Here is a 15,759-nt window from a genome sequence, read left to right on the forward strand (position 1 = left end):
CGATTCTATGTTTTAGTTTCTGTAATATTAGGATCTATTATTTTATGTTTCCGAAGCTTAATTTAGTTTTTCGAATCGTTTTTTAGATCTTTTAAGCTTGTTTTTGAATTTTTGTTTATTTTCTAGGTTTTGAATTTGTTAACATCAATGTAGATCTTTTCGATTAAATTTTTTTGTTTCAATTTCATGTTCCGATGTTGACATACCAATTTACTAGGTTTTGCTTCTGTTCTGTTGGATTTTTTATTTGATTTGTTTTTCCATTCTTATTTTTGATCTGTTATCTGTTATTGATTTTGATATCCTGTTGATTTCTCATCTGATTGTGGTTAATGTAGATTGTTTGCTGTTGTTGATTTGATCTTTTAATTTTGAGTAAGAATTTTTGTGAAGCAATATGCAGGATAGATATGTTTGGTTTTTTCTCTTTTGTGTTTTGGAGGGTGAAAATCCCTGTTGGTAGTGCACTAGATGTAATTCACTACTTCAGTGAATTCTTAGCACATCATGTTGATGTCAACACAACTTTGGAGTCTTTGAAGACAGCCGTTTTCCAGAACTAGACTCGTTTATTACCGCATCATGTCAGATTTTCCTTTAATGATGGAAGCAAGTTTTTGCGAGTTGAATCTGATATTCTGCTTCAATGTTTTGTATCTCGTTGCCACTGTAAAGGTCAGAAGAGCTTTGATTTACTTGTTGAAGTTAGCTGTAATTCTTCCAGAAGTCGTAGTAGAGCTTCAAGTAGTCGTGTAATAGAACCTGAACCCGAACAAGCTATGGTGAATTTCCTTGAAGATGGTTCTGTGCCTGTTAACAAGGTTCTTAGGACTGAAGGTTGGGATAAATTACTTGGTGAAGTTGGTAAAGTGTTTTTTGGAGGTGTAGTAGAGGTACGTATCGTAGTGAAGAAATACGAGTTAAAAGCTGGGCGTGTTCTTGTATATAAGAAGAATGAACCTAGCAGGTTCTATGCAAAATTCTCAAAAGAAAATTGCCCTTGGGAGTATAAGGTTTGTGCTGTTGATGTTGAAAACAGGATGCTTAAGGTTAAGAAATATGAGAGCAGTCATACCTGTGGTGTTGGAACTGAAAGGCTTTTCCACAGGCTCAGCAGTAAATTTGTTTCTAGTCTGATCAAGGATGAAATCCGAAGTGATCCGAGTTTCAAAGCATCTGATTTGGCAAAGTTTTTCAAAACTAGCTACGGGATCAATGTGAAATACTACCAAGCTTACAACGGAAGAGAGAAAGTGTATGAGGATATATTTGGTGATGAAGCCATGTCGTATTCGCATCTTTCATGGTATGTAGATTCCATTCGCAGCACAAATCCTGGGAGTTGGATTGATTTTCAAGTTCAAACGGATGAACATGAAGCGAACGAGGATAGTTCAGCTGAATTAGAAGATGAGGCACCTTCCAATAAGTTTGTGCGTCTTTTTATTGCTTTCGAGGCATGCATCCATGGTTACCGTTACCTTCGCCCCATGGTTTATGTCGATGCTACCTTTCTTACAGGGACATATAGAGGATGCATCATGGCTGCAACCGCTATCAATGCTGAAAATGGTAATTTTTCTGATAATGCATCTTTTTTATATATGTGCATAATGTCTCATGCATTATTTATTTTTGCTTCATAATGTCTTATGCATTATTGTTTTCACTTTTCTGGTTATGCATCATTTCTGTTTTATATGCATAAGACATTATACATTTTTTGTTTTAGGTGCATAATGTCTTATGCATTATGGTTTTCACTTATTGATTTTATGCATCCTTTTTTATGCACATGCATAATGTCTTATGCATCATTTAGTTTAGATGCATAAGACATTATGCATTATATGTTTTCACTTTTCTGGTTATGCATCATTTCTGTTTTAGATGCATAATGTCTTATGCATTGTTTAGTTTAGATGCATAATGTCTTATGCATTATGGTTTTCACTTATTGATTTTATGCATCCTTTTTATGCACATGCATAATGTCTTATGCATCATTTAGTTTAGATGCATAAGACATTATGCATTATTTGTTTTCACTTTTCTGGTTATGCATCATTTCTGTTTTAGATGCATAATGTCTTATGCATTGTTTAGTTTAGATGCATGAGCCATTATGTATTTTTTAGCTTTACATACTTCATGTAGACGCTGGCTTGATTTTATTTTATTTTTTTTCTGTGCAGGCTTCTTCCCACTAGCCATGGCCCTGGTACCTGGTGAAGATAATGATAACTGGGAATGGTTCATGAGGAATTTGAGTAATGTTCTTGATCATGATACAAAGGCCAATCACATTTTTATCTGATCGTGCAGAAGGATTAAAGAGAGCGATTCCATTTTACTTTCCTGGAGCCTTCCATAGTTTCTGCTATTATCATCTTAAGATGAACTTACCTATTAATGCATCTGACGAAAGGTATGGTGCAGTTATTGATTCATTTCAAGCTGCTGCTTATGCTCTTAATCGTGAAGGTTTCCAAACTGCCAACCCTACTATTAGGGGTCTTGGTTGTGGTTGGGTTGCCGACTATATTGAAGATATCCCTCCATAGAAGTGGTCAAATGCCTTTTTCCAGGGTTGTGGGTATGGTAGGACATCTTCTACTCTTGCTGAATCCTTCAATAGTTGGATGAAGGTACACAAGAAGCTCCCTGCAAATGCTCTTCTGGATCAGATAAGGAAGGATGTGATGAGTATGATGTCAGAAAGGCGGAATACGGGTAATAGTTTCATAACAATTCTCACACCGAAGAATGAAAATAAGATGAAGGCTCTTATTGATGGGGGTTTAACCTGGCTGGTTATACAGTCCGATACTCATGTTTATGAAGTGGAAGGAGGGGACAGTTCTCATAGTGTTAACCTTGTGGCAAGGACATGTACCTGTCAGAGGTGGCGCGTCTATGGGTTTCCATGTGTGCATGCTTTCGCATCGATAACAATGTCTGGTTCTAATCCATATGATTTTGTTGAACCTTATTTCACTACTTCATACTTCAATAATGCCTACAGTCATGCAATTCATCCTATTCCGAACTATAACAGGCCTGAAGTTTATGAAGGTAATGATATTATCGATGTACCTGATGTTAGGAGGCCGCCAGGGAGACCACAAGCTAATAGGCATTTGAGCAGATATGAGAAGCCGCCCAGGAGAGCTATTCGCTGTGGTAATTGTTTTGATCTTGGTCATCATAACAAGTAAACATGTACGAATCCTACCTGTTACAAGAAGCCTCCGAAGCCGCCGAAGCATCCTAAGGGAAGTTAAAGAAGAGCAATTATCTTGTTTGTTTCTTCAGACTATTACTTTTATGTTTGAACCTTATTCATTTTTCTTTCATTAGTTTCTGTATTAGTTTTTATGAACAAGTACTTTTTCTGTACTTAGTTTCTTTTTTGTATTGGTTTTATGAAAAATACTTTTTTTTTCACTGTGTGTTTTTCTGCTTCTATCAGATAATGTTTTCATTTTTATTCTTAAATGCATAATGGATTATGCTTTAGTTTTTGATGATGCATAACTTGTTATGCATTAGTTTTTATGATGCATAACGTATTATGCTTTATTGTTTTGTAGCTGCATAATCTCTTATGCATTGTTTTTCGACGATGCACGATCTGTTATGCATTTATTCTTTTAAAGATGGCGTCATAATGACTCATGCAAATGTGGTTCCTTCATGCATATGCATCTGCATAACAAGTCATGCGTCTGCATAACAAGTCATGCACATTTATTTTATTAGGAGTAACATGTTATTCAGGTTTATTTTGTTGCATAACTTGTTATTTAGATGTTTATATGTAACCTGTTGTTCCTTCATTTTCCTTGTAAGATTTATATCATAGTACAGTTAAATGAAATAAGATTGCAGCAAATAGAAGCACTGAAACCAGCATTGATATATAATAAATATATTTATAAACATCGACAAGATAACATAAGTTGTTCTGACAAGAACTACTAACTACTTTCCCATTAGTTTTCACTCCCAAGTTAAATTTCTCAACCTACCAACAACACACAGGTTGTTAAAACAAAGTTATGTTTGAGCCTTTCTATTATGCACAGCTTCACATTTGACGCTCATCTTCATCACATTGACGCGCAACATCATCCCAGATGTCTTCATTGGCATCTATCGCCCAACTGTTTCTAAGATCCGTCAGCATTTTCAATACCAGACTTACTCTTTTCTTGTTGGCTTTTTCTACTGCATCTTCCTTTCCCAACTTCAGCCATTTGTTCCTAACTTGAGACTTCATGCTCATCTTCATATAATAGCATACAAATGTGAGGCAGTCGGGGTGATGACCTTGTTCAGGAACAATCTTGGTAAAAATATCCTTGTATACAAGCGGTTCCCGCTTTATATCCACGATTTGTGGTGATAGATTCAGTTCATCATATCTTTGGATCAAATACGGCATACAAGCCTTTGCCATTATGAGAGCTTGTTTCTTGCAGTTAGATTTATAGCCTTCAACACTGTTATAGTAGTTCCACTCACCCTATGAAAATTCATACTCTAACAATGTCCAATGTGTACCAGCAGGGTTTTCCTTTGTCATATAGTTCATTGGAATGAACATTCTCTCAACTTCAATAGGGAGATTCAAGATGAATTCTCCAACAAATTTGGCAATCCCATCTTTCTCCTTTGTTTTAACAAAGAACTGCAAAAAAAATATTTTTTAGTAAAAAAAAGTTAGTGGATGCAATTGAAAGGGTGCACAAGAGGTGTAGAAAACAATGTTGAATAACTTGTTATGCAGTTCAATCTAGTTGCATAACATTTTATGCTGAAGAATTATATGGGAATAAGATAATATGCAGGAATGACTTGTTATGCAGCAAAATGATTTTATTTTCTTGACTTACCCAAGCATCTGGCATCATGAATGCAGACTCCGCATACCTATGTTCAACACTATCAACCATCTTTTCATTTTACCGCTTCTTGAACAACCTATAACTGTAGTAGCGTACTACTTGGTATTCTAAGTATTCGTTGTTCATTAGATGCCTTATTATATCTCCGTGAATCCGAATATCCCACAAGTACGGGTCTTCTCCTTCTCTGATACTCCAAGCCGAATTTCTGCAGATGACATAAGACACAATTGGTGAGATTTTATTCAAGTGACATGCGGCAGAACCATAAACTAGAGGGTTGTGTTATGCATGGGTTTTTTTAAGCATAACTTGTTATGCATTTATTTCATCAGAAGCATAACCTGTAATGCATTGATTTCTTAAACAAGCATAATAAATATAACAACATTTTTTGCATAACTGAACATGCATTAAACATTGGAGCTGCATAACATGTGATGTAGATATTTTAAACAATGCATAACTAACCATGCATTAAACATTGGGAGCTGCATGACATATTATGCAAACAAGCATAAAGGTAATTTTGATGTACTTACAGGCTGTTGGCATTCTCAAAGTATGTCTTCAGTACTTCCATCATGGCTGGTTCTATTGTATCCTTGTAATCTTGAAAGCATTCCATTGTTTCCAGCGGAGGTAATTTTCTGAACGGCAAGCCAGTAGACGTACGGGGATTTTCTTCTTCAACTTTATTCTCATCAGCTTGTCTTTTTGCTTCTTCTGCTTCCCTAGCTCACAATCTTTGAGTAGTACACTGGTTGTCCTTTGATTACATGTTGTCCTTTCCTTGATTCTTCTTACCTTGCTTCCTGGTTGCTTCCCATCCTCTTCTGCCTTGTTTGCTTTTCGCTTCAATACTGACTTTTTCTTCAATGGTGACCTCTTCAAAAATTTGTTCTTGGTACAAACTCCCCTCCTACGTCTTCTTCCTAGAGATTCATGTAACCAAAATGTGTTAGATATAAACAGTTTATTATGAAATTAAGTAAATAGTTGATTAAACAACAAAACAACAATATAGTAAACAGTTTATAATAAAAGAAGAGGTACCAGGTTTTTTGAAACGGTCTCCATCTCAGCATTCATTATAGCCTTTTCTTTTTCAGCATCTTGTGTGGCACCAGGAGTTAAAGGATTCTCAACCACCATCTCCTTCTCTGCATCAACAACCATCTCAACACTACTTGTTGTGGCTTTTCAGCCACTGGCTCTTCTGGTTGTTGTGGTTCTTCAGTTTGATGTTGTGGTATCTCAACAGCGGGTTGTTGCAGATTTTCAGCTTGCTCTTGTGGTCCACCAGCATCATCTTTAATTGCAGCAGCAGGTTGTGATAAATGCAGATTAAATGTGGGCACCACATATTCTTCTGCTTTCTTCTGAGTTTCTGGAAGAATGTCATCATCACCACCGGCCAAAAAGTCTCTTTCCTGTGCTTCAAGTCTTTCTTGTGTTGTTGCTATATTTGGTGTTGTCTCCAATTCCACTTGAGTTTCTGTTTCCTTGTCGTCGCTGGAGAGATTAACAGCTTTTTCCATGTCCATGAACTTGAAAGGTGAAGACTGGATACCTTGACTAGCGTTTGGTCTTGGCTATCGAGTCTGATAACTTCTGGCACTGATTCTTGTGTAGGTGGTTCAGTTGAAGATACCAGTTCAACAAGAGTCTCATTCCTTGGCAAGTTTTGGCTCAGTGGGTCGCTTGGCTCAGCTGATGATACATTGACACTAGGTCCACCTGACGACTCCTCCTGCACTTCTATGTTGCCACAATCAACAAGCAATTCCTTCACGTAATTATACAACTTTTCATTGAAGTCTACTCCACTCTGTCTATTCCTCTCCTGAGTCTGCTTCATGTCTTTCAGCTTTGCTTCAATGATCTGCAACCTTGCTTCAGCACTATCGGGGGGACACGTTTCTTGTTCAATGATCTTAATCGCATCCAGAAATGCTTCTTCATACTTGTCCCTGTTCTCTTCAAGATTCATTGCGACGAGATCATATATCTCTTTCCTTTTTCTTGGTTTTCTTGGTTCACAGAATTCCATCTCCATTGCACTGTACTCATCTCTAAATTTCTCATTATACTGCAACATGATTAATGACACTCATCAAAGGAATGCATAAAAAATATAACAAAATTTTTTATATGCATAACCTGTGATGCAGCTAATCTAAACAATGCATAACTAGTCATGCATTTAATATTGGAACTGAATAATATGTCATGCATTGATTTGTTAAGGTGCATAACTTATTATGCATTTAAAAACACAACCCTGCTTAACTCCTTTTCAATATTAAAAAATGCATAACCGGTCATGCATTTATATATTGGGTTGTATAACATGTTATGCATTGATTTATTAAGGTGCATAACTAGTCATGCATTTAATATTGGAACTTAATAATATGTCATGCATTGATTTTTGTTAAGGTGCATAACTTATTATGCATTTAAAAACACAACCCTGCTTAACTCCTTTTCAATATTGAAAAATGCATAACCGGTCATGCATTCATATATTGGGCTGCATAACATGTTATGCATTGATTTATTAAGGTGCATAACTTATTATGCAATTATCATTTTTTGCTAACGTAACTTATTATGCATTCATTTTTAAGGAATTTAGAGATACAGTCGTAGATGCATGAAGGTCAATTATAAATCATGAAATGTTCACAAACAGGTACCTTTAAGAACGTAATATTCTTCTTGAGCATTGCTTTCTTCATTGATGCCAAGTCCCACTTCGCAGCTCTCGGTGTAGCATTGGAAATGACCTTAACGATGTCTGATGATATCTCATCTATGTTAGAATGCTCAGCCAACCAAAGCTGCAAAAAATAATAACTAATAAGATATTCTGTATCCAAGAAAGTAATATTTATTGACAGATGTTATGAAAGTAACAAAAAAAAACTAACTCACAAGAGAATATATAGTGCAACCACTGCAATTCCTGATATGAAGATTGTTTCTTTTGACAGTCTTGATGCTCTCCATCAGGTGTTCATGAATAAGATCAGGAAAAGAGACAGAGTCCATGGTTTCCAAATCCTTAACCAAACCAACATACGAGACATCTAAATTGTCTCCACTTGAATGACAAAAGAACAAGACGACTAGCATGTAAAGGAAGATAAGGCAGACAACTTCCTCTTCATGACCTTTCTTATCAATTTTTTCCAACACCAGCCTTTCAATATCATCTATCCACACCTTTGTTACCCGTGCTTTGGGATCTTTGCTGATAAATCCTGGCTTTGTTTTGGATGGGAATTGCTTGACGAGGGGATGTGACTGAGTCATCTCTATCTCTGCCTTCGAAGTCAGAATATCATTTCCTCTGTCTCTTTCAATTCTTGGAATCAGAAATGTAGCAGCAAGCTCACTAGACGTTGATGCTATGGACTTGTTTTCAGACAACTTGAATGAATGTTGATTCAATTCTTCATGGTCATATGATAGAAATACTTCATCCATCATCTTGTTGCTCTTACCATCCAAGTATGCCATGTTTGCAGCATATAACCAGTTATAGAACTTTCCAAACACACACACATTCATCATGTTAGCCTGCAACGGATTCAAACCACCCCTGTCTTTTATCTTACTAAACAAGTGACCTACCCTAAGGAAACCTGCTCTATAAGTACCTCCTTGAAATGTAGATTTGGTTTTAGGTTTAACTGCGTAAAAAAAAGAACAAAAAAAATGCATTTTAGAACTGCTATTCAACAAAGGAATGCATAACAAATATAACAACATTGTTTTATATGCATAACATGTGATGCAGCAAGTCTAAACTATGCATAACATGTTATGCATTGATTTATTAAGGTGCATAACTAGTCATGCATTTAATATTGGAACTGAATAATATGTCATGCATTGATTTGTTAAGGTGCATAACTTATTATGCATTTAAAAACACAACCCTGCTTAACTCCTTTTCAATATTGAAAAATGCATAACCGGTCATGCATTCATATATTGGGCTGCATAACATGTTATGCATTGATTTATTAACGTGCATAACTAGTCATGCATTTAATATTGGAACTGAATAATATGTCATGCATTGATTTTTGTTAAGGTGCATAACTGATGCATAACAGGAACAAGAAGGAATTCAACGCACCTTGTTTATAGACAACACATTGCTTATTTGTATTATCATCCTCATTATCTGCATCACCCAATACTTCCTTTGGTGCAGCTTTCTTTGCTTTCTTTGCCTTGATTTGCATCTCCTTTAGTGTTTCGACACTATCAATTTCTTCTTGTTCATCTTCAACATCAGAAGGTAAAATCACATTGAGGAGAAAATTATGTTAAAATCGAAGAAGAATAAAGTGATAACTCAAAAAAAATTATGGGTATTCAGGATTAAAAAAAATAAATTCAAAAAAAACAAAATCAAACAATGACAGATGAAGCTAATGATAAATCTCACCGGGTTTTTTCTGTTTCTTCGACTTCATTTTTCCTTTTTCATCTGAAGCATCAAGAACAAAAATTAAAATCGAAAATCAATAAAATCAAATGTACCGAATGCATGCAAGAATAAGATCGATTAAACTAGTTTTAGTACCTAATTTCTTCTCTTTTGATTTCTGAAGACGTGTTTTTGTCGGTGTTTCATCCATTTTGGTTCTACTGAATTCTAGGGTTAATGTTTTTTAGAGTTTGAAATTGATTTTTAGGGTTTGATCAACTTCAATAATCAATCATCCGTTACCGTGTTTATGGAGGAATAGGAATAGAAAAACGGATGAAGAAAAAATGAGAAGAAGAGAAAACAAATGGTTCCGACCGTTTTTGGGAGTTAATAAAACCGCTGAAGGGTAATTGAGGAACTCTGCACGTTTTTAATGATTTTAAATAATGTTGGGCGCGACCGTAGGGAAAAGTAATTCTGGACCTGGCGGTAAGAAAAAAAAGAATTTTGGGCCTGCGCCTAAGTTCCCCTAATGAATTTCCTTTCCTATTAAACAAAATAAAAAACTAAATTGACAGATTATGATCGGTTACGTCTAAAAGATGCGGACTTTAGGTCCGTACTTCTCTGGCATCCAAATGTTTATGGGCTGAATCGGCTGATCCTGAGAATCCCAAATGTACGACGTATAAAAATGAATCAACTACGATGCTGCATTAAGTAGAGGCAACAGAGTAATTAAATTACATTACAATGTCGATGAGCATGTATATACTTGTCCTTGTTTCAGATCTTTACGAATGATCTCCATCATCAGCATTGTAACAATATGAAGTTTCAAAAGTCCAGCTTCAAACTTGGCTTGATATTGGCATTTTCATTTTCGAAGAGAGTGAGGAAACAGCTTCTCCGACAGTTAAGTAAAGGGAATCCACAGCTAAAAAGTTATCAGCCTTATTTGCTTGTTGTAGTTTCTCCATGACCTCACCAACCGGATTCACCAACACAAGCTGCACAAATTTATAAGCAATCAAACGACATGTTGTACGTAGATACATATAAATTTAGTGCCCGAAAGAAATGAAATGACATCCTTGTTAACTCACCTCAAGATCACGTTTCTCCAGTTTCTTTTTCATGTCCTTAACGAGTCCAACACCACCTGTATCGATAGAGCTTACCGCTGAGCACAATCAAACGTTTTATATCACTTAACTCACAAGTAATTTACACATTTATATAGCGAAAGAGAAAGAGAGACGGGGTTTTACCCGAAAGGTCTAAAACCAGGTGTTGAAGATCAGAATGTTTCCCAACTCCATCTTGTATTTCAAATTCTTGTATCCATCTTGTAATCCTGTTTGCCAAAACAATTGATGATGAGTTCAACATGTTTGACAAAAAAACCAAGGCTTTTGAAATTTTTGTCTCTATATACAGCAACGAACCTTTCGTTAAGGTAAGTTGAATTGGCAAAGTTTATTGGAGCCTCAATGCTTAGTATAAGAATGCCAGGGACAGATTTTGCGTCCTTGTAATGGTGAAGATTGCGGTAGATGTCAGTCCCTGGAATGTTTCCCAGCACCATTGTCTTTGGCCTTGTAACTTGCATGAGGATTTTAAAGAGCGATATTCCAACCTACAAATGAAAAACTTAGTCATTGTTATTGTGTTGGTTCTAATAGATTTTTTTTTGTATTTTTGTGGTTCTCCAGTGAAAAAGGATCCAACTTACTGCAATAGCTAGACCGTCTTGGACTGATATAAAGATAACACCCAAGAATGCGCAAACACATACTACGAAATCAAACTTATCAATCTTCCAAATAAGATAAGTAGCTGGGATATCGATCAGACCAATCACAGCGGTGACGATAATTGCGCCTAGTACAACATTTGGTGTGTATCGGAATAACGGCATAAGGAAGAGTAGTGTCACCATCACTGTTACAGACATGACGATATTAGACATTGCTGTTTTCGCCCCAGCGTTATGATTCACAGCCGATCTAGAGAATGCACCTACAAAAACCAACTTCCATCAGACAAGTTCCAAACCAACATGTGAAGCTTGTTGCTCCTGGGTCAATTTCAAACCTTAAGAAAGTCAAACGGGTGGTAAATGCAAACCTGTTGTAATATAGCAGGAGGTACAAGATCCTGCTATGTTCATGAAACCAATTGCCATCATTTCTTTGTTTCCATCTACTTGGTAGTCTTTCAGTGCAGCAAATGTTCTACCTACGGCTATGCCTTCCTATAAATAAATTCAGAAAACAGCGTTTAACAACAAAGCTGGAATAGCTCAGCTGGTTAGAGCGTGTGGCTGTTAACCACAAGGTCACAGGTTCAATCCCTGTTTCTAGCGATTTCATTCTTATTTATTTTTTAAATTTACTTTTAAGGAACTGTAAAATCTGAGTTTCTTATGATCTAGTAAAAGTGACACTTACCGTGAGGGAAACAATTCCTGTGACGAGCCCAGTCTTGAGAACAAGTCCTAAATGGCCTCCACCAAAATGCAACATGTTCCATGATGGAGGGTTCAATCCTTGTTCTAGCTTCCCAATCTAAAAAAGAACCATCAAAACCGACATTAGATACAAGCATTGAAAAATTTAACGATGAATGATTTAACCATGCAGAAAGAGAGATACAAATTAAATTTGACAGAATTCCAAAGCTTACAATGCTGACTCCATGATTTTGAGCTTTGAATACAAAGACTGCAAGAGTGGAAAGTATCACAGACAAAAGAGGAGCTCCAGCTGATACCCAGAAGAGCTTTGGGTTTTTCATGCTCTGAAATTTCGTTATCATACGATTCCTTGGTTAGTAACTTATTATCAATTGTAGGAAGAAAACCGTACTATGTGACGGTTAGAAAACAGTTTCTCGAGATAAATCTTTAAAGTTGGCTGTAAAAATTTAGTTCCAGCTTTTACACTCAATTTAAAGTTGCGTCCCAAAATTACGAAAAAAAATCTAATAGTAATAATTATAAGATTCTTTAAAGAAGACACCTTCTATTATTTCATTGGTATTCAAGTGCCATAGATATTTCAGAAAAGGTAATAAAAAACAATTCAAAAGAAGATAGCAAAAGGTATTTTTAAGCATTGCTTATCAATAAGTTATTAAAAATTATACTTAAAACGCTTTAAAATATTATAAGACCATGATAATTATTCAAAGTGTAGTAAATGGGATTTCATGTTTAGTTTTTTTAGAAAAGGGATCTAGTAAAGTGTAGTTAATGGAATTTTATTCAAAACAAAAATACTGCTTTCTAGTGAGAATCTTGAAAAATAGATTCACCTTTTTCTCGGGCCACAAAGAATTTCAATCTACTTTTGAATATATAATTGAGTGCCTAAATAATCAACGTTCCTAATAAACTTAATTTTAGTACTGGCATTAATCAAGAAGAGAGACAAATTTTGTTCCGAGTTCTTGTGGTAATTTTACTAAAAGAATGAACCTGCAAAGTTGTCTCCCACTTTCCATTTCTCATGAAGATGACCTGAGAGACTGATAATCATTTCATTTAAGTACTTTAGACTAATAATACAGGGTTTAAAGTTCATATCCGAGAGGTCTGGAAGGTAAGATGATCACTGACCCACTAAAATGATTTTCACAGCCAACTTATAATTCAGTTCGAGAACTTATAATTCAGTTCGAGAAAAATTCTTCGACAGCGAATGTGGAAAGAGTGGTAAGTAACTTTTAAAAATGATCCCTATTCTTTTGTTTTCTTGAGCGAGGTAGCAAAAATGGAAATGCATTATGATCCATGAGGCTTTTGCCGGTCGGTCGTTCATATTAAATATCAAATTCTACGTGTTAAAAAAGAGGATTTTGTATTTATTTACTACGGATCAAACATTCATAGATATTGTATTAGTGAGGATTTTATCCATTTTATCCTGTTTTTTGTTGTAGGAAAAAGGTATGGATATTTTACGTGTGGTTTCAAAAAAAACTACGTGTGCGTATATAAAAACGAAAACAATGTGAGAAAACGAAAAGAGAGAAAAAATAAAACGTACAACGTGTCTTGCCAAAAGGAGGAATACAAGGAAGCAGAACCCCATGAGTATAGTTTGCCATGACCACTGCACATGCCATACAACCATAAAGCCAAATGAGTCAAATTTATCACTCCAAATCTTCATAATTGAACAAAGAGAGTATTTTTTTTAAAAAAAGGTCTGATTTGTGGACCTCGTCAGTATGTTGAAAAACAGAGCTCAAAACAGCAATGACACCCATTTGTTTGGTAAAATTTACAATCCCAAGAAGGGCTTTGAGTTGCTGCAGAGAAACTATAATTGCAGCACCGGCCATGAATCCGATCAAGGTTGCTTTAGATAGAAAATCAATTATGAATCCAAGCCTGCTCAAAAACAAAAAAAAAAATCAGCATGCATAACAGTAGTAATATACAAGAAACAAAAAGAAGTCAAAAAAGCAAGATGCTTATTGGGAAAGAAGGTGAATATTGAATATGAATGATGAAGATGAATTATTTTTGGACCTTAATATTCCAAGTGAAGCTTGAAAAAGACCAGCAAAGAAAGTAGAAGTGAATGCAAGTTGAAGAAACAAGAGAGGTTCTTTTGCTGGTGAAACTTTTTCTCTAAGCATTGATCCTAATATCAATGATGCTATTGATACTGGTCCCACTGCTAAATCCCTTGAACTTCCAAGTACTGCATATATCAGTGGTGGTACAAAGCTTGAATCTGCACAAAGTTTGCCACCAAAAGAAGCAAAAATGTCAGCTAGACACTAAGGATAGCAAAAAAAAGAATGATCACTGGATCATCCTGAATTCCGACTATATAACTTGGACGAAGAGAGCAACACTTACAGAGCCCAACAATTGGTGGTAGATTTGCAAGTTTAGCGTAACTAATACCCTGATTGAAAGTAGGGGGGAAAAGAGTTAATTAAAATGGGTATCAATGACATTTAAATAATACTGCACTAAAACAAAGAATTAATATGATATGTTTTGAGTAAAGGGAATTAGTGTTTATATGTATATATTGTTGTTGATAATACCTGAGGAATGGCTAAACTTGCAATAGTGAGACCAGCAACAATATCAGATTTGAAGAATTTAAAAGTATAGTTAGGACACCACTGGAGGATAGGGAAGAAATATTGAGCCCCAAGAATCCATTTCCTTTTAGGAGATTGGCCTTTGAATTGGCGGAAAGGGTCATCAGAAAAGAAAGTTTCCTTGAGCCTGTTTTTGAGTTTGTGAGCTGTGCTTCTTGGAGGTGGTGGGACTACTTTGTGAACTTCCATTGATGAAACTTCAAGAAACTGATGATGATGATGAGGGAAATTATGAGATGATGAATTGTTGCTGTTGTTCATTGCATTAGGATCCATTATTGTAGGTTCCATAATATAGAGACCCAGAAAATGACCTAACAGGTGTGTTTCTTTGGCTTGTTGCCGATGATAAGTGAAACTGATGAATATGGTACCAGTAATAATAATACTATTAGCTACTCTATCATAGTCATAGAGTCATAGCATATAAGTAAGAATCAAAACAAGCGAGTATAGAGAAATAGAGAGATGTCATTCCTTCATTTATATTTCAATCAACTTCAGCTAGAGACCGCTACCAAACAAGTGGTGTATAGTACTAGCTCTACGAGACTACCCAACAAGGAATGCAAGTGGAAGAGAACTTGCTAGAGAAAAAGTGAGAGGGGAGGAAGGGAGGGAGTCGGTTTTTCTTGGATTTGGGGTTTGTCTTGTGGGTAAGATTTATATATCAACAAACTATTTTGCTTTGAGAAAGTGAGCCCACTCTTGCTTTTCTTTTCATGATAGGAAAGCTGGGTGAGCTAGCTAGTTGAATTTATCTACAACGGTTGCCACACACACACAAGAGTATGTATGTACAGGTATGCTACATGTGGTCTAGACTCTAATACTAGAGAGTAGAGAAGGAAAGTGAAAGAGAAGTATTTTAGGCTTATTAACCACTTAAAAAAGAAGAACTAAGAATAACTTGAAACACCTAATTGGCAAGTAAAGACAGTTGCACCCTGAACTATCTGACTCTTGCATGTGGTCTAGACTCTAGAATAGGAAAGCTAGGGAAAGAATAGAAAAGCTAGGGAAGAAGAGTTAATAAGAACAGAGGATTTAAGAATAACTCTAAATTTAATCGGTGGCAGTCGCACCTACTTGCCCTAAACTACCTAGTCCCTGCATGTAGTCGACTAGGGAAGCTAGTGAAAGATACTTAAGGCGTAGCTGCTAAAGTGCAGAGGAATTAAGAAGGTGCATATATATATGCTGGTTTCCAAAGAAGATCAAAAGTTAAGTATGTAAGATACTTAGAATATACCATGCCCTGAATGG

At 35.8% G+C, this 15,759-nt stretch overlaps 1 protein-coding gene, 1 long non-coding RNA gene and 1 other non-coding gene across 4 annotated transcripts; 1 reads left to right on the top strand and 2 right to left on the bottom strand.

Annotated features, from left to right (window-relative positions):
- Positions 1-4,648: 4,648 nt before the first annotated feature.
- Positions 4,649-5,508, bottom strand: LOC113273879. The gene is made up of 3 exons (XR_003322643.1): positions 5,453-5,508; positions 4,899-5,118; positions 4,649-4,693 (listed from the first exon to the last, which is right to left on the bottom strand). It is a non-coding gene; the product is annotated as an uncharacterized LOC113273879 (long non-coding RNA).
- Positions 5,509-9,957: 4,449 nt separating this feature from the next.
- LOC113275504 (probable sulfate transporter 3.3) lies at positions 9,958-15,109 on the bottom strand. 2 transcript variants are annotated; one of them, XM_026525037.1, is made up of 13 exons: positions 14,434-15,109; positions 14,240-14,288; positions 13,904-14,111; positions 13,591-13,762; positions 13,416-13,481; positions 12,052-12,165; positions 11,817-11,933; positions 11,494-11,620; positions 11,099-11,385; positions 10,812-11,002; positions 10,635-10,720; positions 10,470-10,525; positions 9,958-10,373 (listed from the first exon to the last, which is right to left on the bottom strand). In XM_026525037.1, exons 1-13 carry the CDS (start codon positions 14,782-14,784, stop codon positions 10,215-10,217), a joined length of 1,983 nt encoding a protein of 660 aa, XP_026380822.1. In that variant the 5' UTR covers positions 14,785-15,109; the 3' UTR covers positions 9,958-10,214. The 2 variants fall into 2 exon arrangements, with proteins under 2 accessions (XP_026380822.1, XP_026380821.1); XM_026525036.1 differs by having other exon boundaries at positions 10,470-10,546.
- Positions 11,658-11,731, top strand: TRNAN-GUU. The gene has a single exon. It is a non-coding gene; the product is annotated as a tRNA-Asn (tRNA).
- Positions 15,110-15,759: the final 650 nt, after the last annotated feature.

This window comes from Papaver somniferum, chromosome 4, assembly GCF_003573695.1.
Source record: "Papaver somniferum cultivar HN1 chromosome 4, ASM357369v1, whole genome shotgun sequence".
In the NCBI taxonomy this organism is placed as follows: domain Eukaryota; kingdom Viridiplantae; phylum Streptophyta; class Magnoliopsida; order Ranunculales; family Papaveraceae; genus Papaver; species Papaver somniferum.

Bases quoted from the DNA above. Each gene is read 5' to 3' on its own strand.
- LOC113275504 (XM_026525036.1), bottom strand. From the start codon at position 14,784: ATGGAACCTACAATAATGGATCCTAATGCAATGAACAACAGCAACAAT. The intron at 14,289-14,433 runs GTATTATCAACA...ACTTTCAATCAG, and splicing joins CAAGTTTAGCCATTCCTCAG to GGTATTAGTTACGCTAAACT. The intron at 13,763-13,903 runs GTCCAAAAATAA...GTTTTTGAGCAG, and splicing joins GCTTCACTTGGAATATTAAG to GCTTGGATTCATAATTGATT.